At 40.4% G+C, this 24,182-nt stretch overlaps 1 protein-coding gene across 8 annotated transcripts in view; it reads left to right on the plus strand.

The window, feature by feature from the left end:
* LOC127933408 (SPARC-related modular calcium-binding protein 1) overlaps positions 1 to 24,182 on the plus strand; it is a 72,214-nt gene that overhangs the window by 29,776 nt on the left and 18,256 nt on the right. For 4 of the 8 annotated variants that reach the window (XM_052530401.1, XM_052530399.1, XM_052530400.1 and 1 more), the window contains 5 exons: positions 1,308 to 1,358; positions 2,247 to 2,291; positions 11,050 to 11,139; positions 11,244 to 11,315; positions 22,490 to 22,682. In XM_052530401.1, coding sequence (XP_052386361.1) covers positions 1,308 to 1,358; positions 2,247 to 2,291; positions 11,050 to 11,139; positions 11,244 to 11,315; positions 22,490 to 22,682 — 451 coding nt within the window. The remainder of the gene's footprint in view (positions 1 to 1,307; positions 1,359 to 2,246; positions 2,292 to 11,049; positions 11,140 to 11,243; positions 11,316 to 22,489; positions 22,683 to 24,182) is intronic. The other 4 variants (XM_052530406.1, XM_052530405.1, XM_052530402.1 and 1 more) reach the window with 3 other exon arrangements.

A 24,182-nucleotide genomic window follows, 5' to 3' on the forward strand; every position in this document is an offset into this window, starting at 1 on the left:
GTGCCTGTAGTCTATCACTTTCAGAGCCATTAGACTTTGTTTGATTTAAATTGTGCTCTTTGTTTTGATGGAGTCAGTGCGATGTTAAACTCTAGCCACCACTCTGTTTAGTTTACTTCTATTGTGTTTGTGCATGAAACCGAGAGGTGATGGATAATAACCTGGAGGACATATGCTCACTCCAAAAGTTCATTCTTTTTTTCCTCTCCTCTACTTTACAGTTTCTACATTTTGGCTTTTCTTTCTTTCTGTCGCTTTCCAAATCCACACTCAATCAATCTCACTTTTCATCCATTTCATTCTCTATTATTTTTCCTCCCTCTCCATCATTGATTTCTCATTCTCTCTTCAATGTATGACTGCTTTCAGTGGAAGGTTGGAATGAGGAAGCTTTTCTCTCCGTAAATGAATGGAAACACTTTTCTCTAATGGCCAAGATTGTTCTTTTGGGGATAACATCACCGTCTCCTTCCACAGCTGGATTTCATTACGATTGAAACCTGGTTTCTAGTTATTTGTATTTATTTATTTTTATCTAATACATGCCATTCTATGCTTATCTAACCCTGATGCTACATTCACCTAGCTCTCTTTTTTTTTTTTTTTTGCCTGTTCCATTTATTTATTTATTTTGCTTGTTCCATATAATTACTTATTTTCTTTTTAAGATAACTATAAAATGTTTAGTGTTACCATTATAAAGAATGTATTTTCTACTTGGTACCTTTTCTTTTACGATTTCTGCACCATTATTGGCACTAAACAGAATTGCTAAATGTAATTACCAAACAGTTTTTCAAAGAGATTTCCCAAACTAGTCCTGCCCCAAACCTGTTGTTTAAATCAGTGTTATTGTATTTGGCCTATACTACTTTTTCTGTTGTATGCAGTGTGTACAGTACACTATAACTTTAATATCTTCATGAATGGAAAAGTTGATTGCTACACTTGCCAAAATATAGTATGCACTATAACATCCCACATTGCAAATGCACTCAACTTTACCTTCCATTTCCTTTGTGAGAAATAAACTGGAAGTAATAGAGTGCTGCAGTGATTATGTACTTTTGTAAGCCAACCCGGCAGTTAACATCACCCTGGTTCCCTCCAAAAACCCAATCAGATTTTCTCATTGGAGAATTTTTGTCAAATCAATGACAACTCTTTTTATTTATTTTCTTTGGCTTCAACCTTTTGCTCAGTGTTCTACATCTCATGAATGTTCAAAAGATGGACTAGTCCTGTCCCAGAAATGAGTAAATCCTATGAATCACCACTTAAGTGAAATGTCTTGCACACGTTTGCAGGAAACTTCCGTGAATTTATGGGAACTCATGCTGGGACAAATGGATTGTCAGGTAGTAAATTTCATTCCAAATAGACGTTTTGTTAAAAGTTACTTTTTTTATCCAGTATTTTAATTGGTTTGACTGTCTAATCTTGAATTTATGCATGCCTTTAATCCTGAGCATTTGCACGTACTTGGATCAATGTGATTGTTTGTTCATAACTACACCCTCCTCGATGCATTTTATCTGTTTCATGTCAAACTAAATTGGGATTTATTCATGAATACTCAATCTTGGAGATCTATCTTGCTGCAGAATTTAGTTTCAACACAAATCAAACATAAGCAGCTAATCAAGAATTTCTACATTAACATCTACACAGGGGACTTCAATCACAAAAAAATCACACTGTAGAACAATTACAAACAGAAATGCTCAAAACATTTGCTTAAAATTTGGTATGTTAGCTATATTCTGCAGTAAGGTGTGTTTGCCGTACTACTGCCAAAAACAATAAAATAAATTAATAATATAATATAAAATAATATTGAGAAATATTGAATAATGGATGTATTGAATGGATGTGTAATTATTATACTTTTTTATGTGCTATGAATGAATCTGGTATACTGTAATATGGTGTTGACATTGCAGAATTTTTTTTTTTTCTAGATAATAATAACATCAGGTAGACAATAATAACGTCTGATGGTTATTTTATATTTTTATTTTTATTTATTTATTTTAGGCATTTATTTATTTATTATTATTTGTATTTAATTTTTTTTTTTGGGGGGGGGGGGGGGTAATATGTTACAATTATAAATTGCATTTTGTAATCTTTTGTATGCATGCTGTGTTCCTACAAGTGCATATTTTAACATGTTCTCCCAAAATGAAGTGGTTACTGTAGTGCAATTGCAAAAGTTGAGTAAACATTTTGCTCTCTCTTTAAAGGGTCAGTAACCGATAAGACAGGACCTCCTAGTTCTGGCAGAAAAGGTGAGTTGGATTTCGCAGAAATGTGAGCATGTGCTTCTGTATGAGAGATATTGAAAGCTAACAGTTTAGGACACTAAAATACCCCATTACTAAATGTTGCGTTTCTTGCCTCATTGTATTTATTTATGTAAGGTTAAATGTGTCAGTACATTCGAAAAGATGTCATCTGTTGCCTTGTATTTGTCTGACGTGTTCTTTGGCCTGACTCTGACTCAACTTTCTGTCAAACTTTTACTTCAGACTTACATTTCTCTAAGGACCATAAAGGATGATAACCTATTCCATTTAACAGCCAGTGAAAGAACTTAGCACACATCAAAGACATGGCTCTGCCAAAGCCCCACCGGTCTCTGCTACAGCAGTGACATCTCAAACAGCAAAATATATATAAATTTTAAGAGCAGCAATGGCATGCACCTACTCTTGTGTGCCCTAACTCAGGAAAGCCAGATTGTCATTTACAGGCAGGGCTGGCAGATGGTGATGATTATAGGTCCCCCAACGATCTCAAGGGCCAGCCCAAAAAGATGCTCAGGACAGTTGACAGTCTACTGCTGCTCATCACCACAAAAGCTTGAAAGAGTTTCAAGCATTCAAACACATGACATGGAAAAACTCAACAGAGTACTGCTAGCCGTGTTCGGTGCGCACGCAGAGAGCCACGTCTCACGGACAGCAACACCGAACCGAGTTCTCTCCTTCGCGTCCTCCTGCACCTGAACGAACAAATACAAATCGCAGTTTAAACATGTGCACGCAGAGATACTGGTCTCAAAGCTGCTTCAACCAAAATTTGCCTCTTTTTGCTCTTGTACCAACAAATACATACCAAAATATGCCAAAATACCAGTCTTGGAGAGTATTCTCTAAAAAAAAACTAACAAAAAAAAAGACAAGAAAAAAACTCTTAAATGAAAGTAAACAGTGGAGAAAAAAATAATTGTGTATCATTATATTGGATGCACTGTCTCTTAAAGTGACCGCGCCTAATTTACTATCTTCTGTTAGTGTCCTTAATGTTAATCCAAGAAAATTAAATAAAGAAATTCACTCACTGCTCTTGACTGAATTTCTTTGTAGTTTTAACAAGAATTTTTCCACAGTCAAACCAAAAAAAATTCAGACACCAGATATAATTTTTTATATTTGATACAAGGTTGTGTTAGTAATCTAAGGTAGGGTTTTTAGTACGGAGTTCGCCTGTGTTTTTTTTTTTCAGATCTTGTTTCACCTCTTATGCACTGGGCTGCACTCAAGAAACAGATGTTTATGTCACCAGCTGTTGGACGGTGGTTGTGTGCCACTGTATGTCTTTAGAGTTCACTGTAGGGTTTCAGGATTAAAATTGCCTTTCAAACTTCTGTTAGCATAATTAATTTTAAGCAATAAATTCAAAGTTCTGTCATTCAACACTAGATGGCTTAGGGCAAAAGGTTCAAACTCTGATATAATCACATTTCAGACAGGAACCACTTTGGCAAGTTTACTTGAGTTTATTGAACACAATTTATCTTTGGCGGTATGGTTCCTTATGGGGGTTCTTGCTCCCAGAATAATTTAACATACAAGAGCTTTAACATTAACCCCCCGGAACCATGAATTTAGAAATACATAATATTTAAGACTTTAAATAAAGTATTTAAAGTAAACGGTGATAATCATGTAGATGTGGCAATGGTATGTCTATCCTGTAGCCTGGTTATGAAGATGGGTGTCTCTCCGCAAAGAGGTCCAAGCCAGCTAAGATTTTTGGAAGCCTTAGTGATCTGAAACAAACAAGACAACAGCCAGAAGGTGCGCAGTAATGTGCTCATGCATATAATGGGGAGGGAAAGAGGGTTGCGAGTCGTTGAGCATACTTACCGAGCAGTAGTGGCACGTATATATATGTCCCGTGTCTAATAGGAGAGATGTGGTGATTGGAGCGATTAGACAGCTGACCGCATCAGCTGTTCACAGCCTTGCCTCCGTGGCCTGACTGAACTGACGCTGCGCTCGATTTCAGACAGGAACCACTTTGGCAAGTTTACTTGAGTTTATTGAACACAATTTATCTTTGGCGGTATGGTTCCTTATGGGGGTTCTTGCTCCCAGAATAATTTAACATACAAGAGCTTTAACCTTAACCCCCAAAACATAATGAGAGTATTACTGCCTGAAGAAGAACCCCCAAAACCAACCTTGTTCCAGTCCTGCAAAGAGAAAGACAGTGTTATTGAGATATCCTTAACGTAACCTACTGACTAGCGAAGGTGTATCTCCCTTCTTATGAGGCAGAAAATAGCAGGCCTCTCTATAATTAAGGTAGCTGGTAATAGCAGCGAGGGTATTTTCTCCAGAATGAGAACCGCAAACGAGCAGTATGTCCCTGAGCTTGGTATGAGTGGTAGGAGAGTAGCGTTTCCTTGTTTCCTTCCTGCAAAAGAGAAGATAATGTTATAGAGATGACCTTAAGCAGCCTATGGCAGGAGAGGCGTGTTCTCATGTCTAAAGCGAGGGAGAGAATAGCAAGTCCCCTCTTATTTTAAGTAGCAGGGGTGTTCATCCTCTGCTGAAGGATGAAGAGCAGTCTCCTGCAGCCATAGCAGCAAAGGGTGCTCTCTCCAGCTGGAGAGAACAGCAGGTCCCTTTCTTCTGAGGGGAGTTCGTCTCTCGCTTGAGGATAACAGCGGCCCCCTCAGGTATCGCGGCAAGGGGTGATCTCTTTCGAGAGAAAACAGCAGCCCCTTTTCGTTTATAATTATTATTATTTTTAATTTTCCTTTCTCATGTCCTTCTCATTCGAGTTCGCCTTCTCCATCTCCATTTAAGTAGCAGGGGTGTTCATCCTCTGCTGTAGGATGAACAGCAGTCCCCTGCAGCCATAGCAGCTAAGGGAGTTCTCTCCAGCTGGAGAGAACAGCAGGTCCCTTTCTTCTGAGGGGGAGTTCGTCCCTCGCTTGAGGGATAACAGCGGCCCCCTCAGGTATCGCGGCAAGGGGTAATCTCCCAGCAGGAGAAAACAGCAGCCCCTTTTCCTTTATAATTTTATATATTTTATAATCTCCTTCTCATTCAACTTTGCCTTCTCCATTAACAAAACAGCAGCCCCCCCCCCCCTTTTTTTTTTTTGTAGCAGTGAGGGTTTTCTCTAAGCAGCAGTTCCTTCCTCATCCTTCTCATTCTCCATTCCTTCTAATTCGCCTCCTCATTCTTTCCATCCTCCATCTCCTTCTTCTCCTCATTCTTCTCCTTTCCCATTTCCTTCTTCTCGTCCTCCTCATCCTGATTATCCTCCTCATTTTCCATCTCCTCATCCTCTTCCTTATCCTTATTATCCTCCTCATTCTTCATTTCCTCCTCCTCATCCTCCTCTTCATTCTTCATCTCCTTCTCATCCTCCTCCTCATTCTTCTCATCCTCCTCCTCATTCTCTTTTTTCCCTTGCGGTCAGTGTTGTATTTTATTATTATTAAATGTACGTAGTACAAAATATCCACTAGTTATAACCAACGCTCTTATATTTAGCTGTAGATCAGCTAAAAGACATTACTCTGCTTCAGAGCCTGTCCAAAAACGGTTCATGAGGAGAAACAGACATGTCTATCACATACTTATCACTATGAAATAATACAATGCAGATTGTCAAATACGCAGGCGTTTCAGAACATTTTGTGAGCACAGATACTCAACACTACTTAATACGGTGCCATATATTCCAAGAATAAGGTCAATTTTTTTTTTTTTTTTAATGGGATGACGTGACTCAAAACAACAGCTGACTACATGAATGCTCTTACCTTCTAAACGCAGATTTGTGGCCATTTTTTGGACTGAAATGTTGAGTAAACCCCGAAATACACGTGAACGTAGTCAGGTGGCGAGTCTGGCCAATCGTGAACAGCTGTGTTGTCATCGGCGCTCCAGCTGTCACTCTGGAGAAGTGCAGGCTGAATCAGCCGGCTGCTCTCAAACACTCTCGCGATACTTGATGGCACACGTGACGGTCATGTGCGTTGGCGCAGTCTTAGTCGGACAATTCAACCGGTATGCACTGCTTCAGTCAGATTTGCGATTGGTTTGCATTTTCGAACACACCAGATGCTCATCGAGTCAGCTGCTCAAGATCGGATGCAGCCAGTAATTCTCACTAATGATTCCGATGGTTTCGGAGGATGGTTAGTCATTGTCGCCCTCTGTTTCCAGGAAGGTACACCAGGGTTCTTACGGCCTTGAGTAAATCCAAGCACTTCCGAGACATTTAATTTTCCAGCACTTCACACTGGGTAAATTACCCATCTTTTTTTTTTTTTTTTTTTTTTTTGCTGCATAAATACTCTTACCTTAGTTAAGCACATGCACAGAAACCCAAACAGACACCCTTACTTGTAAAACGTTTGGATTTTAAGGTGCATAAGCAATTTCATTGTTATAGACGAATCATCAAATTACCAACAGGTTGCGCACTTGGCCCGGTACAGAGGTTTGTATAGATGTCCTTACAATAATGATGTCCTTAGATCTTGTCCCAATAACGATTAATGTTTGTGGGAGAATGACACATCATGTTCATACGTCCTTCGATATGTGATTTTTGTAGCATAACAGATGGTTAAACCATTCGCGATTTAATTTACAGACTTGCACATTTCCCTGATTGATGACTGACGATTCCACTGCATTTCGCGGGACTAGCCACAATTAATTCTTGTTTACATTATTCCGCTGTTGTGATGACGATGTTCGAGAGAGTCCAGTCCAGTGACATGATCTGACACGACTGTAGCATTCAACACCGTGTGTGATTATAAAATGGCAATAATACCTCCCTGATGCTGGGGAACCCTGCCTATGATTGTATGCATTGCTGTCTTAGAATGTAATTTAACTGAGCAGGGAATATTTATTTATTTATTTATTTTTGCGTAATAGGGCACTCCACAGCCACAGGTGCAGACTCGAGCGGAGCTGCTAATAAAATGAACCATGGTTACCCATAAGAGCAAATATTAACTCAAATATGCGGCAATTATTGAATCCAAGCGCTTATACAATTAACGCTGAAAACACTGCATTGATTTTCAGCATTTTCGAGGATTCGAACACCCGTAGGCTACTATTACCCTGTAAGACGGCGAATGTGACTCGAATCAGGTGCGCGCTCAGTCAGCGGTGGCTCGCAGTTGAGCCGGCAAAACATTAATCCCTCCGATGCACGGCAGGACTAGCACGTGATTTTGGACAATATATAAACCTCACGAGCAAGCAGTCCCATATCTTGATAGCTTTAAACAAATATCTTCTTAGTATGTGGAGTGGGGCGGGATCGCCCGCAGTCGGAAATAGGAGTAGCGAAGGGTGCTCTTTAAACGGCTGAAAATCAGCGTGCACCTGTAAAGGAAGCCCCTTTTTTTATTTTTTTTTTTTATTTTTTTTTATATATCCTATATATATATATATATATATATATATATATATATATATATATATATATATATATATATATATAATATATATAATATATTTTTAAATGGTCAGACTTAATTTAGGCAACAGCATAAACCCTTGTCGGATACGTGGATGCTTTGGTTCGTTGAATATATAGCTTCTTCCAGTGAGGAGCAGATCTCTTGTAGGTTGTGATTCGGTCGTATTAGTACACACTGACGATGAATCGCGTGCGAAAAGTCTATATCAAGCTTACTTGTATCAATTCAGTCTGTTGCTTTACAAACAACACGGCAAATTCGCTTAAGTTCACGACTGAAATCTGGTGAGATACTCTGTGGGAATCCTGCCAAACCTGATTTGACGCTTCGTATGGAGATAGAGTGGCCGTCTGATAGTTCCTGAGCGAGCCTTGCGAGTCGTTGAACATACTTACCGAGCAGTAGTGGCACGTATATATATATGTCCCGTGTCTAATAGGAGAGATGTGGTGATTGGAGCGATTAGACAGCTGACCGCATCAGCTGTTCACAGCCTTGCCTCCGTGGCCTGAATGAACTGACGCTGCGCTCGATAAGTTCAAGTTTAGTTATATGGCTAAGCTGATTTGTTTCTTTCACGTCAACAGCCAATGAGCTTGCTGCTCAACATTCAGGCATACTTGGCTAGTGATTGCTGTTGCAGTTGCAGCACGTTTCAGAAACCCTCCACCTTCCCCAGCTCCACCTGTATAAATCTGTGGATGTATTGGCAGTAGTAAGTCTTGGTAGTTGCTCTGCCGCAGCAGCAGTGTAGCAGAGTTATTCCGCCAAGACCAAACACATTAATAATTCCTTACATATATATAGCTCTTTTCTAGGCACTCAAAGCACTTTACATTATCTCCTCATCCACCACCAGTGTGCAGCATCCACCTGGATGATCTGACGGGGGCTATATTGTGCCAGAACGCCCACCACACACCAGCTTACTTGTGGAGAGGAGACAGAGTGATGAAGTCAATCAGCAGATATGGGGATTGTTAGGAGGCTATGGTGGTCGAAGGCCAATGGGCGAAATTTAGCCAGGATTGTCCTGCATGAAAATTGCTGACAGATTGGGTGATAAACGCAGGGAAAGAACCGCATGTTGCCACAGAAGGTTCTGATAAACATCTGCGTTCACCTGCCACGTGTCTGTAAAAGAGGCCAAACTCAAATATCCCTCAAACCATGACACTTCCTCCTCCACTTTTCACTGACCTTTTTTACAAACATTGGGTTCAGTCTTTCCCTAGTTTGACGTTGAACATAATGTTTCCCATCAGACCAAAATAAATTAAACTTGCTTTAATAACTGTTTTGAACTTTGGACCAGTTCTCCTCTCACCACACCACATGCTCCTAAGCAAAGGTTAGTCTGACTTTAGCCTTTTGATTCTTTCTGCTGATGAAAGGTTTGGTCACTGCAGAGTGGGCTTTCTGTCCAAATTCTCTTATACATTGAGACACTGTATGCCAAGACAGATCCTTGGCTTGTTCAGCAATGGCAAGCAATTGCAGCTGCAGTGTTGAACCGATTACCCATTGAGATTCTCTGCATCATCCTGTCTTCTCATGCATTTGTCTTTCGTGGACGACCAGCCACAAAATTCTAGATATTTGGAAAGATTTGTAATGACCAGCTTCTCGTGCAATGGCTGAAAGGGTCAGCCCATTGGCCTTTATCTGGACAGCCTCCTGTTGGAGGGTTTTAGTAACTTTTGAATGGCTCACTATTTTGCAAAGTGTGTGAAAACTGTAACGTTAGGCTGCCAGTTAAATCGGGTTTGTCAGATAAATTAAGGAATTTAGCACCAGGAGCCAGATTAACACAAACAAATGGGAGGTATCTGAAAGTGTCTGCCATTTCATACAGTTGATTAAAAACTAATATGAGGCAGGGCAAAAACTTACTGTGTGATGGAGCCTAGAGAATATCCTCAATTCAAGATATTATCCAAAATGCCTGCTTGAAATTTTGTCTCATATTTACATCACATAGTTAAGAAATAAAAATTATATTAATTAATCACCACATCATGCAATTAATTAGATTAAACATTTTAATCGCTTACCAGCCCTAATATATGAGTAAAGAGGAAACTAACAATGTGCCGACAGACAAGAACAGAGCAGGTTACTTTTGGAATGAAACAAAATCTCAGCTGTGGCCCTTTAATGTGTAGTGACAGATCGCTTTAGCGTCTCAGTTCAAGCGAAACTGATCATCTCTTCCTCTTTACTAATTATAGCACAGAATAAACATGAACGAACATCATAATGTATCTTGTTTTAACTACAGAAAGACGTCAATAAACACTATGTTTTCAAGTTCAAGTACACCAATGTTAAAATACTCTCCGATCTGGTTTGTTTGTCAGACAAAAATGGCAGCTTCGTTTTTTATGATTGGTCAGATCACCTGTCAATCCAACCCCCTGCAAAGGATCAGTTGGGTGATTTTTATCTGGTTTTTAATTGCTTTGAATCAAATGTTTTATGTTGAAATTCATCTTGAAGCTTGTTGGTTTGATTTAAGGTGTACAATTTTCATACAGAAATGAGTAGCTGTCGCAGTAGGAAATTCTCTAAATCAGATGTAAATATATCTCTAAAAATCGCTGCTGCTGCTAACTTTCTAAATTACCCGTGTTTATATAAAAGGAGGGAATAATAGAATTCACTTTCATAACTTATGTCATAAACATTGATTTTACATGCAAACATTGAAGTCAGGGAAAAAATTGTGTCACACTGACTGTAATTCAGTTCAGTTAACTACATGTACTCTATGAACTGGTTTTGCTGCCACCTTATTGTGGCTTTAGCACTGTGGCTTTGGCCCCTTCACTGCCAGGGGCTACAGTGATGTGAGTCACAAGAAAATCAGCCTGAATGCAATAGAACATACAGTAAGTGGGTAAGTACTGTAGGACGTCTGACATTTCTCAGTTATAATGACAACTTTGATTGTGTTAAGTAATGTACTATTGCCTTTTTATACAATTATACAATACAATACCATTTATCTAAACAGTATGTATGTGAAAGTTATTATTTATTTATTTTTTGCATTCTGACGTGTGTGTGTGTGTGTGTGTTTGTGTGTGTGTGTGTGTGTGTGTGTGTGTGTGTGTGTTACTGAGTGGATGAACACTGTTATTTATCTGTGTTTTCTCACTTGAATTTTCACACTTTGTACCCTCTATCCCTCACCCACTTTGTTTTCTGTGCTATTGGCCGGGCCATGTGCAAATCCCAATCATTCAACAGTTGTGGAGAGTAGATTGTATTAACCTCAATAATGGTAGTCTCTTTCCGTTTCTTTCTCACCCTCAATCCAGATGATGGCTCCAAGCCCACACCAACTATGGAGACGCATGTCGTCCCAGAAGTTGAGGGTAAGTTAAAAATAAGCAACACGACAAAAACATGTCTTGTCTTGCATGTATGGATATGACTGATATACAAGTGCAAATCGTTTTGATGCTGTATTTTATTTCAGAGATTACAGCTCCAACGTTGTGGATTAAGCAGCTTGTGAACAAACAGAACAGTTCAAACAGTAGGAAGTCAGGTGAGAATGTCTGACTGGCTGTCCGGCTGTCCGTCTATTGTTATTGTCCATTGGAAAATTGGACAATTGGACAAACTGTACATGAGAGGGGCATGTACAGTTCTCTCTCCACCTTCAATACCACGACTCAGGTGCCCTTGAGCAAGGCATCGAACCCCCAACTGCTCCCCGGGCGCTGCAGCATAAATGGCTGCCCACTGCTCCGGGTGTGTGCTCACAGTGTGTGTGTCTGTTCACTGCTCTGTGTGTGTGCACTTCGGATGGGTTAAATGCAGAGCACAAATTCTGAGTATGGGTCACCATACTTGGCTGAATGTCATGTCACTTTTGTTTTTTTTTGTTTTTTTTACTCACTAAATTTGATATTCTGATATATCAAAATCAGTTGTCTCACAACAGACATGTCTGTCTACAGCTGATTTGACTCTATACAAATGGGAAAAAAATCCCATAAGCCTATATCCTTATATCCAAAAACATATTTCCAAGCAGAGCTTTATGTTGACACATACAGTACAAGTCTGCTGGCTAGCCTACATAGCACTACAGAAATATTTCAAAGTATCGCCATTGCAGCATTCAAGTCGACACATTCATTCACACTTGAGTGTGCAATAGCTCTGTTCTAGTTTTAGATTTAATATTCAGCATGTCCAGGGATGAGAAACCTAACACCAGTAGAATCGTGGCGCCCCTCTTTCTTTGTATGTCTGAACTCTCCTCTGTGTAATTTGTTTAGCTTTTTGTGTCTCCTTTACAATTACATTCAAATGAGTCGAGCACCCTCTGGGCATGTTCAGTCAACCCGTCAAGCTCTGTGAGGTTTTTGGACAGTGTGGTTGAGAGGTAGAGGGATCTTAAGTTTTGTAGCACAAGAAGAGAGCACATTTCTTGACTGAGGGGGGAGAAATGTGTGTGTGTTGTGTACATAGTGTGTGTATGAGCAGTTCCAGTGGTGTTCCTTTGTGTACTTATTGCCTGTGTGGCCTATAATTGGTAGACATTGAAAAATTATATATTTATTCCACACAAAAAAGACAAAATTATGACACGCTGAAGGAAATGCTTACCTTGAGCAGGCAAGTTGTATATCTACTCTGACAAGTCTTTGGAACGCTTCAGAGTCTCCTCCTGTGACCAATTAGCATCTGTTGCACATCAACACTGTTCAACAAGAATAGCAGATCCACGGTCATCACAAGGATGCTTATGGTGCAGAAGTGACAGAATTGGCATCAGGTTGCACTGTCGCTGCTCTTGGGACGTGTGTGGGATCTGAAGTAAATTGGGACACTGAGATGTTGCTTTTTCTTCTAAAGTAAATTTTGAAGAAAGCCAAGTTTCCATCTCTCAGTGCATTGTGGGTGGTATGCATCAGTTAGATCTTTCACACACCAAATCGTGCAGTTTTAAAAGTGAGCATGCTCATCAAAGGTGAGGTAATTGGTGTGTTTCTATGGTAATTGGGTTTGTGGTCTACATTAAAAATAACAAGCATAATTATAATAGTGTCTCCTCAGATTAGGGGGTAGCAGTGTTAAAGGTTTGAACTAGCTACTAGCTAATGTCTCTGTGGCTTCTAATGCAGGTAACACTTGGCAAAAACAGATATATAGAGTTACAGAGACACCACAGGGCTCTTTAAAAATGGTGACTTTACCTAAAATGTTCTGCAAACAGTCGAATCATATGTTTGGGGGCGGGGCAAAATACATTGAGTCAATTCAGGCATTCGACAGCCATAATTAATTATGTTAACACAGAGGGAAATTTGTGTCAAATGCCTCGCAGATACAAATGGGGTAACTAATGTTTTTGTGTTTTGATTAAAAGATAGTTAACACTAAACGTCAGCGAAACCCTAACAATTCACAATTTTTACAATAGTGCTCCCATTATAAAGTTAGCGTATATGAAAGTAGTTATTAATGATCTGCATTTCTGTTTTGAGCTGCGCGCACTGAAGATGACCAGTAGAGTGGGGCATTTGATAACAAGTTTTTAATCAGTGGGATTAAACTCATAATTTCATGTAGAATACGCTTCATTATTTATACAACATAACGTTAATATTAAGACTTATAGGCTATCTGCAAAACAAAACAAAATTGAATGTACGTGTTCGCGCGGCTCTGTATGAACTCCTTTTGTTAACGCGTTCTTCGCAAAACAATGTGCAGAAACACATCAGCCAAACTCTAAAAATTCACAGCGTTTTATTATAATGGTGTTCTCATAATGGTATGGGTGTGACAGTCCAGTCATAGTTATTAATATTCTGCTTTGCTGTCTGTCCTGCTTGTGCTTCGCGGTAAAGAGATAATCACCGTAGTACCACAATGAAGCGCTTGACTCAAAACCAAATGCATTTTATATCAGGTAAATAATATATCCACGATATATATACACCGGCTGAAATGTTTTGAAATGACGTGTACCCTACCTGTTCGAAAAATTTCAGTCTTTGTCTGTGTCAGTTTGAGTCTTGGTAAAGTTTTAAATCCCTGCCGCCAAGATGCTCCTTTGTCGGTCACGGATTATAGAAAGTGAAACATAAATCTATAGGGGTGGTTGGATTTATTCACGCACTTTAAAATATAAATTTGAAGCTTCTTTCTTTTCAGATTCTTATTCACTGCTTTATCATAATAGGCTGTATATTAACTAGTTGTTCTATGTAAAATCAGAAATTTGAGCTCCCCCATATAGTCAAAATGGCATAATCTATGAGTTTCTGCTTTATTGTCAATTCTTCCACATGTACAGTACATACATATAGAGAATCGAAATTGCGTTACTCTCAGACCCCCGGTGCACACAGATAACATTAACATTAAAGCCTAAAAATCTAGATCAAAATATAAAATGTAGATACAACTATACAATAAGGGAATGTTAAAAAAAGACATAATAGAATTAAAAATAAAGTTAAATAAAGCAGCGCAAGGCAAAAGGCAGATAGAGTGCAAATACAATGAAGTGAACAACAGTGCAGATAAAAAGATTATTTAGTGCTAAAGCAAAAGCTTATTAAGTCTGATTAAAGTGGCAAAGAGCTCAAGAGCAGTTATATCATTAAACTGACTGATGAGGTAGTGGAATGACGTCAGTTGCATGGAGAATGAGGTAGTGAGCAGACCAAAGCTGCTCAAAGTGAAAGGATCTTGGGGGGGGGGTCATCTTTCAGTGGTGCTTGAGGCAGAAGAGGGGAGGGGGGGCAAGTTCGTGAGCGAGTTCAGCTTCCTGACAGCCTGGTGGATGAAGCTGTCCTTCAGTCTGCTGGTCCTTGCCTGGAGACTCCGCAGTCTCCTCCCTGATGGCAGCAGGCTAAAGAAGCTGTGTGATGGGTGTGTGGGATCACCTGAGATGCAGAGGGCTTTGCGGGTGAGACGTGTTCATAGATGTCCTGGAGGGAGGGGAGAGAGACACCAATGATCTTCTAAGCTGCTCTCACTATGCGTTGCAGAGTCTTTCGACAGGACGCGTTGCAGGCGCCATACCACACAGTGATGCAGCTCGTCAGGATGCTCTCAATGGTCCCTCTGTAGAAGGTGTACATGATGGGGGGTGGGGCTCTGGCTCTCCTCAGTTTGCGGAGGAAGTAAAGACGCTGATTTGATTTCTTGGCCAGTGCTGCTGTGTTTTCAGTCCAGGAGAGGTCCTCTGTGATGTGCACACCCAGGTGCTGCTCACTCTCTCCACAGTCGCACCGTTGATGGTCAGAGGAACATGCCGAGTGTGTGCTCTCCTGAAGTCTACAACAATCTCCTTCGTCTTCTCCACGTTCAGAGAGAGATTGTTGTCACTGCACCACCTGGACAGGCGGTTCACCTCGCTCCTGTAGTTTGTCTCATCCTTGTTGCTAATGAGACCCACCACAGTCGTGTCATCCGCAAACTTAATGAAGAGGTTGGAGCTGTGTGACGGTGTGCAGTCATGGGTCAGCAGAGTGAAGAGGAGGGGGTTGAGCACACATCCTTGGGGGGCCCCAGTGTTCAGTGTGATGGTGCTGGATGTGTTGCTGCCGACCCGTACTGCCTGAGGTCTTCCAGTCAGAAAGTCCAACAGCCAGTTGCACAGCGAAGTGTTGAGCCCCAGTTGGATCAGTTTGTAAATTAGCTGTTGAGGGATGATTGTGTTGAATGCTGAACTGAAGTCAATGAACAGCATTCTGACATATGAGTCCTTTTTGTCCAGATGTGTGAGTGCTGAGTTCAGGGTAGTGGAGATGGCATCATCGGTCGAGCGGTTGGACCGATATGCCAACTGGAAGGGTCCAGGGAGGGGGGGAGGGCAGACTTGATGTGGTGCATGACTAGCCGTTCAAAGCACTTCATGAGGATGGGAGTAAATGCAACAGGACGGTAGCCATTGAAGCAGGATGGAGATGGCTTCTTCGGGACTGGAATGATGGTGGTAGTTTTAAAGCATGTGGGAACAACAGCCTGACTCAGTGATATGTTGAAAATGTCTGTGAAGACATCAGTGAGTTCTGCTGCACAGTCTTTCAGTACACGCCCAGGGATGTTGTCAGGACCCGGAGCTTTGCATTCATTGATCCTGCAGAAGGATCTTCTCACACTGTCTGGGGTCAGCGTCATCACCTGGTCGCCGGGAGGAGGTGGAGTCTTCTGTGCAGTGGTGCTGTTTTGTTGCTCAAAGCGAGCGAAGAAGGTGTTCAGCTCATTTAGCAGAGAGATGTTGCTGTCACAGTTCCATGGTGGGGGCTTGTAGTCCGTAATGGGCTGTATCCCCTACCACAGGTTCCTAGTGTCTCTGCTGTCGCTGAATTGATGAGCTATCCTCCTGGAGTGCTGTCTTTTAGCCTCTCTGATGCCACGGGACAGGTTGGCCCTGGCTGTTCTCAGGCCCACCTCATCTCCAGCTCTGAAGGCAGCGTTCCGTGTCTTCAGAAGTCTGTAGACCTCCCCTGTCATCCACGGCTTCTGGTTGGCCCGGACAGTGATGGTTTTTGTGACCGTTACATCATCAATACACTTGTTGATGTAGGCAGTGACAGTCTCTGTGTACTCCTGGAGGTCAGTGGTGTTATTGTATGTGGCAGCCTGCTTAAACATGTCCCAGTCAGTTGTGTTGAAGCAGTCCTGAAGAACCTCTGATGATCCTTCTGTCCACACTTTAATCTGTTTTTGAACTGGTTTGGCGACTTTAATGAGTGGTCGGTATGCAGGCATTAGCATAACAGTGATGTGGTCTGAAGCTCCGAGGTGGGGGAGGGTGTAAACAAAGTCCAAAATGTTATTACCTTGTGTTGGAAAGTTAATGTGTTGGTGTATTTTTGGAAACACACTCTTTTGGTCAGCATGGTTGAAATCCCCAGCTATGATGAGAAAAGCATCAGGGTGTGCTGTCTGCTGCTCACTGATGTGCTGGTACAGTTCATTTAGTGCAGGGGTGCCCAACCCTGTTCCTGGCGATCGACTGTCCTGCAAAGTTTGGCTCTAACCCTAATCAAACACACCTGCCTTTAATTTTTAAGTGAGCCTGAAGACCTTAATTAGTTGCTTCAGGTGTGTTTGATTAGGATTGGAGCTAAACTTTGTAGGACAGTCAATCGCCAGGAGCAGGGTTGAGCACCCCTGATTTAGTGCGTCATTCCTGTTGCTGATGATGTTGAACGGGGGAATGTACACTGAAATGAGCAGTATAGCAGTATATTCCCTCAGCAGATAGAATGGCCGGCACTTAATAATCATAAACTCCACCAGAAGTGAGCAGTGTTTGCAGATCACAACAGTATCGCGGCACCACGTGTCATTGATGTAAACACAAAGTCCGCCACCACGGGTTTTTCTCCCGCGACGAGAGCTCTGTCCGCTCTATAGCACGTCAGCTGGTCGAGCGAATAGCGCCATCTGAAACGCTGTTGCTGAGCCATGTTTCCGTGAACACAAAAACACAACAGTCTCTTACAGTCCTCTGAGTTGAGCGTAGTAATCGAATGTAATTCAGTTTATTGTCCAACGAGCGTACGTTTGCCAGTACGATGGTGGGGATAGATGGCTTGTGTGGGTTAGCCGTTAGCCTAGCCCGGATACCGCCACGCTTCCCCCTCTTCTGCTTCCTCTCACACCGCTTGTGGCGCCTCAGCTGTGGGCGAGATGCAGTATTGGGGTCGGTGATGGTGAAGGCCCCCGTAGCAGACCTAGATCCCGTAGCTGTTCCGTGTGCTCGGAGTTTAACTGTAAAAATGCGGTTGTGTGCATAATCCACACAATCCTCTGTGTGGATTATGCTGTATGCATCTAAATGTCTGACTACCCACATTATTTTTTATATGAGTGGGTGCAGCCATTTGTAATTTGAATGTGCAAGGCTCCTGTAGTCATTCACTTCCAGTTATTTTTATCTGTACAAAACTGTTTACTTCTGCATGGTGAAATAAGGTGGTTATGACTAAGTTCTCTATCCATTTACTTATATAAGTAATGGAGAAACAAATGAGGCATAAATGGTTTTCTCAGAATGACCCAATTTGGTAAGTCACTTTGGATAAAAGCATCTGCCATATGGCAAATAACCAATATACGTCACATGCCTGGAAAGTTCTTACAAACCTGATTCCAAAAAAGTTGGGACACTGTACAAATTGTGAATAAAAACAGAATGTATTGGTGTGGAGGTCAATATTTTATTCAGAATACAACATAGATGACATATCAATTGTTTAAACCTAGATAATGTATCATTTTAAGGGAAAATAAGTTGATTTTAAATGTCATGGCATCAACACATCTCAAAAAAGTTGGGACAAGGCCATTTTTACCACTGTGTGGCATCCCCTCTTCTTTTTATAAATGTCTGCAAACGTCTAGAGACTGAAGAGACAAGTTGCTCAAGTTAAGGAATAGGAATGTTGTCCCATTCTTGTCTCATACAGGCTTTTAGTTGCTCAAATGTCTTAAGTCTTGTTTGTCGCATCTTCCTCTTTATGATGTGCCATTTGTTTTCTATGGGTGAAAGATCTGAACTGCAGGCTGGCCATTTCAGTACCCAGATCCTTCGTCTACACAGCCATGATGTTGTAATTGATGCAGTATGTGGTCTGGTATTGTCATGTTGGAAAATGCAAGGTCTTCCCTGAAAGAGATGACATCTGGATGGGAGCATATGTTGTTCTAGAACTTGGATATACCTTTCATCATTGATGGTGTCTTTCCAGATAGACCAGATAAGCTGCTCATGCCACACACACTCATGCAACCCCATACCATCAGAGATGCAGGCTTCTGAACTGAGCGCTGATAACAACTTGGGTTGTCCTTATCCTCTTTAGTCCTGATGACATGGCATCCCAGTTTTTCAAAAAGAACTTCAAATTTTGATTGGTCTGACCACAGAAAATCTACTTTGCAACAGTCGAAAAGAAAAAATCCTGCGCATCTGGATAATGTTTAGATATGGCTTCTTTTTTTATCTATGGAGTTTTAGCCAGCAACGGCGAATGGCACGACGGATTGTGTTCACCGACAATGTTTTTTGGAAGTATTCCTGAGCCCATGTTGTGATTTCCATTACAGCAGCATTCCTGTATGTGATGCAGTGCCATCTTAAGGGCTCGAATTTCACGGGCTTCCAGTATGGTTTTCTGACCTTGACCCTTACACAAAGAGATTGCTCCAGATTCACTGAATCTTTGGATGATATTATGCACTGTAGATGACGATAACTTCAAACTCTTTGCAGTTTTTCTCTGAGAAACTCCTTTCTGATATTGCGCCACTATTTTTCACCACAGCATTGGGGGAATTGGTGATCCTCTGCCCATCTTGACTTCTGAGAGACACTGCCACTGAGAGGCTCTTTTTATACCCAATCATGTTGCCAATTGACCTAATAAGTTGCAAATTGGTCCTCCAGCTGTTCATTATATGTACATTTAAGTTTTCCGGCCTCTTTCTATTGTGAATAAAATATACGTTTATGAGATTTGTAAATTATTCCATTCCTTTTTTACTCACAATTTGTACAGTGTCCCAACTTTTTTGGAATCAGGTTTGTAAATGCTTACACATCATTGGCCCATTCTCTTTGAAAAAAAAAAAAACAACATACTGTGTTTCTTTATACACATTAAAACCCACTATTTGCCAATTTGCATGAAGCAAATCAAAATGAAGTTGTTAGAATACTTCTAAGGATGAGGAAATGTTTGACAAGTTTTATTAAACCTTTACATCCCCTCTGCGTAGCATATTAAAGTTTGAAATGAACATGATGCCCACCCCTCCTCTTCTGGCCCATCTTACCCTGCTCTGTTATTTTATGCATGTAAAATGCATATATCCAAGAATGGAGTGATTACTTACCCCACAGCTGAAAACAATTAAAGTGATAGAAGAAGAAAGAAAGACATAAAGAGAAAGTGAGATATATGCATCTGCAAGAGAAAACTAGAGAGAGAGAGAGAGAGAGAGAGAGAGAGAGCACTGTGTTTACAGGAGGCCGATAAGTCTGAGTTTCAAGCTATTTTGTTTGGCCAGATCTTGGCATGATGAAACACATGAGGTTCTGATTTTCAGTATGAGAGTGAGGAAATCAGCAGAGTTTACCTACAACATGCTGCACATAAACTAATCAATACCAGCCTGTAAACACTGAGAAGGAACCACAGCTAAGAATTCTGTGGAACAATGAGCAATGAGGTCTCACCTTGGCTGTATTCTCACTTTATGTCTGTTTGTTTAAACAGTACTCATGCAACTCACTTATTGGAACAACAAGGGACAGAATTCATAGAAAGGACTGTATTCTAAAAAGAGAGGAGGGTCGGATAAAGTTTAACGTGCAGATAAAAAAAATGAATTTATGATTAAAATATGACGTGAATAGGATTAAATGGGATACAAGACTGTCCATCCTTTTTTGTCCATTTTTATTCTATTAGGATGAGAGAGAGAGTAAAAATAAAAATTTTCCTTTAGGAATCACAGCTGCTTGGCGCCAGTATACCCTCGCTACAATAAACAGTGCTAAATAATTTAGATATGAAGGAACCTTGGCGGGAAGCACTGGAGTCATTGACTTTGCCGTGAACACTTGAGTGCTGATTGTGAGCCCATCTCTGAAAAAGGACCTATTAATACTCCGATGGCTAACTCTCCTCTGTTCCTTGTCTTTGCAGTCAGGTTCCACTTAAAACATCCCAAGCCTTGTTCCCAATCACGCCAACACTGTCAGTCCCCTTAACAGAACTATCTGTAATGAAGACAAAAGCAAAAACAGCAGGATATGGTTACCCTGAACAGGGTTGTAGCTCATGGTTTTCATTTGGAGGTTCAGATGAACCCTGACTGGGTAGTGCCGTTCTCATCTTACAATCCAGATCTTGTCCTACCTCAGTACCACCCCTCAGCCCTCGGCCAGAAATTGTATATTTTGGGAGAAATTCATTTGAAGGCCAGTCAGGCATTTATTAATTTATTTATTCCAAATGAAAATATGAAGCTTGGATTGTACGCATTGAAGCACATTGTTCTGTGGCACTCATGTAGGCTCAGGTTAATTGATGATAAATGCATAAATGTTATCGATGAATATGGACTGTTTATTCTATTAAAATTATTAACCCACTTAAATAAGGATACATTTTTTTGTAATCTATTTATGTAATAACTATACAAACTGTATGGAGCTGATTATGTGATGCATAACATTAATGTATAAAAAATATATTGTATTATTTATTAAAATTGTTTTAGAATTGTTTGTAAATGTACAATTTTAGAGCAAAGATGTAGGTAGAGAGATGTCATTCTGTTGATCCCTTCATGATTCAATGTGTAACTTAATGTTGAATTGGTTATAGTTTTATTCAGTTCACAGCCCTATCTTTAACATTACGTAAATAACAAGAAATCAAACTGAGGAAGAAAAAAGAGAAGGAGTCTTGAGAGAGTTTTGTATAGTTTACATGCATGTGTGCAATCTAATGATTAACAGCTTGAGTGTCCCGAGCTGTCATGCTGAGGAACGGCCGTTCTGATAACTGTTCTTGCGGTACGATATTCCCTAAACATCTGATTAAAAATGACATGAATCAGTAGTGCTAAGAAGCACTTCAGCGCCCGGCTAGCTGGATTAGGCTCAACATGTGGTGCTGTTATACTTGGCCCAAAGCACTACAAGTGAGCAATGTACTAAATTGATTTCAACATAAATAGAGATTTATGAGACAAGGCGTTACAACATTTAAAAGAACAACTCTCAAGTGTCCTTCGTGGTAATAAATACAGGGAAATTAAATCCTAATGGCTCAGAGTACTTCAACAAAGGAGTGAAGATGCCTCTTGAAAGTGTTTAAGTCAATTCTGCTTCTGTTCATTTTTAAAACAATCGGTGAGTTTTATTGTAGCAAAAAGGGAAATATTTTTTGCAACTTGTGTTGTCAATATTGGCCACTAGGGGCAATCACATAAGGATGCAAGAAAGGTACATGACTGTCCCTACAAGATGTCTGCTGATATCTCTAACAGAAAGGCTGGAATTGGGACATTGAGAATGTCTTTGACAGTTGCAATGACTCATGCTATTCCTCTCATAATAGGAAAATGGCTTTCCATGTGGTTTCCAAAATGGTTTTGCCAAGTGAAGGTGGTGCCACCTTGTACGTTAATATAGATGGATGATTCATGTAAAAACAATTTTTTTCCATTAGCTGCTTGACAGAATTTTCAGATTTTCAGTGTTCTCACTATTTATATGGTAAGAGGCTCATGTTCTGAAAAAGTTTTGAATCCCCAGATCAAAACACGGTAAAGTAGAAACAACCAGTCACGTATGAAAACAGATGCATACATAAAATAAAGATATCATCAAACATTAAACAGCAAATAAGCCAAAACTGCCGAATATTACAGAATGAAATGTCAACCCAGGAAGTGGTATAAGCCTATGCAAGCTTTGGGGGTGTTGATGGTGATCTATGAAGTGATCTACTATATCTATGTTTTGATCAGTCATCAGATATATATATATATATATATATATATATATATATATATATATATATATATATATATACATGTTGCTTTTTAAAGAAACTTGTCCATATCCAAGTGTTGATATGAAAATGAATCCATGATGCTAGTTCATACAGGACACTGCCTGTGTGAGATATGTCTGTGTATTGAGTGTGTTTCTCGTGGTTTTAGAGAAAGTTCCCTCTTGTGATCAGGAGAGGCAGGCCGCTCAAGATGAGGCTCAGCAGAACCCACGGGAAGCCGTCTTCATCCCTGACTGTGGCCTGCAGGGCCTCTACAAGCCGGTCCAGTGCCACCAGTCCACTGGTTACTGCTGGTGTGTGCTGGTAGACACTGGTAGACCCATACCTGGAACCTCTGCGAGGTAAAACAGAGACATTTTGTTTTTATGACAAATTTTGTAATTGTATCAATAGCATTGCCTATTATTTGCGCTGTTACCTCATTATTTATATGACATGTTTCTGGATCAGCTTGCATGCTCTAAACATCTCAAAATGCTTTAAGTATTGCAATCATCAGTAACACAGTCCAATGTGACTGATTAGTTTAGTGGTGGAACATTATGACAATTGACCTTCTCTCCAAACCGCATAGTCTTTAATTTTTCCATGACCAAAACTTCAGTGCTGGATTGTGGAGAAAGGACTCAAATTGAAAGCGTAACACGTACTCATGTGCTTCTACCCATTACCAGCCATGATTTATTTTCCACTTGAAGAGATGCGTAAATTGGTCATTTTTTTGCTTTGGACATATTGAGAAAATTTAGCCAACTGGAACTCACTAAATGAAATTTCCAATATGAATTCAGGCACTGAGCCCACGCAACCATGCTGAGACAGCTTGATCTTTTGGATAGATGTTCTGGTTGTTTCCATTAAATCCTCAATTTTTTTTTTTTTGTTGTTGTTCTTGTTTGAGGCTGCAGTGTCATGCATTTTTATGTCTGTCTTGGTCAATTTTGAGTGCAATTTTCTGTAATAAAAACCAGTGAACCAAATCTAATCAAACAATGGAATTAAATACTTGGAGTTTGTCATGTCTTCATTTGTTTGGATAGCTGTTTAGACCAAGACAGGACTTGTATGGCTATATTCTCTTTTTCTAAAAGGCTTTTTTACAGTGAAAGCCAAACTCTGCAATCTCTACGAAGAAAATGTGCAGGATGCTTGTCCATGAAGATTTTGTTTCCAAGTCAACTTATTTGGTGTCCAAGAAGTTGATATAATGGGGTCATCAGTGTGTTCTGAGTGGTTTTAAGCATGTTTCTAAGCATTTGCAATGTTGTTAAGCAAACAAAGGCAGACAGAGAGCTCAGGGATGGCCTCCTTGATTATGAGGTTTAGAGTTTGGGAACAGTCTGCACCTCCTCGGGAGGTTCTGTAGCAGTCCATGCCGCCTCAAGGCAACTGTGTACAGCCCAGACACTCAGAATGGTGACCAACATCACTGGAAGGGAATCAGCTGCTGGAGCTTGTGGAGCATAGCAAAGGCAGCCAGAGATGTGGACCTATGTGCAGAAATTGAATAAAGTTACAGAACACAGGAACAAAAGCATGCAAAAAAAAAAAAACAGGCAGCCATTACAATCAACAACTGACAAAGCACAAGAGAATCACTAAAGCTATATACACATAAGAACAAAAGGGATCAATAAGTAACAACGGCAACAAACAAGGAAGGGGGTGTGGTAAATTAATTACTATGACAACTAACAGGGGAAACCAGACAGACAAATGAGGCAGCACAGCAAACAGTGGCAAAGCACACACAGAGAACATGTAACAACCAGGAGGTTGTTCCTTAAGGGTTAACTACTGTCTCAAATCAAAATAATCCATAAATCCAAAGTCTGTGTGAT

Source organism: Carassius gibelio, chromosome A17, assembly GCF_023724105.1.
Source record: "Carassius gibelio isolate Cgi1373 ecotype wild population from Czech Republic chromosome A17, carGib1.2-hapl.c, whole genome shotgun sequence".
Taxonomy (NCBI): Eukaryota; Metazoa; Chordata; class Actinopteri; order Cypriniformes; family Cyprinidae; genus Carassius; species Carassius gibelio.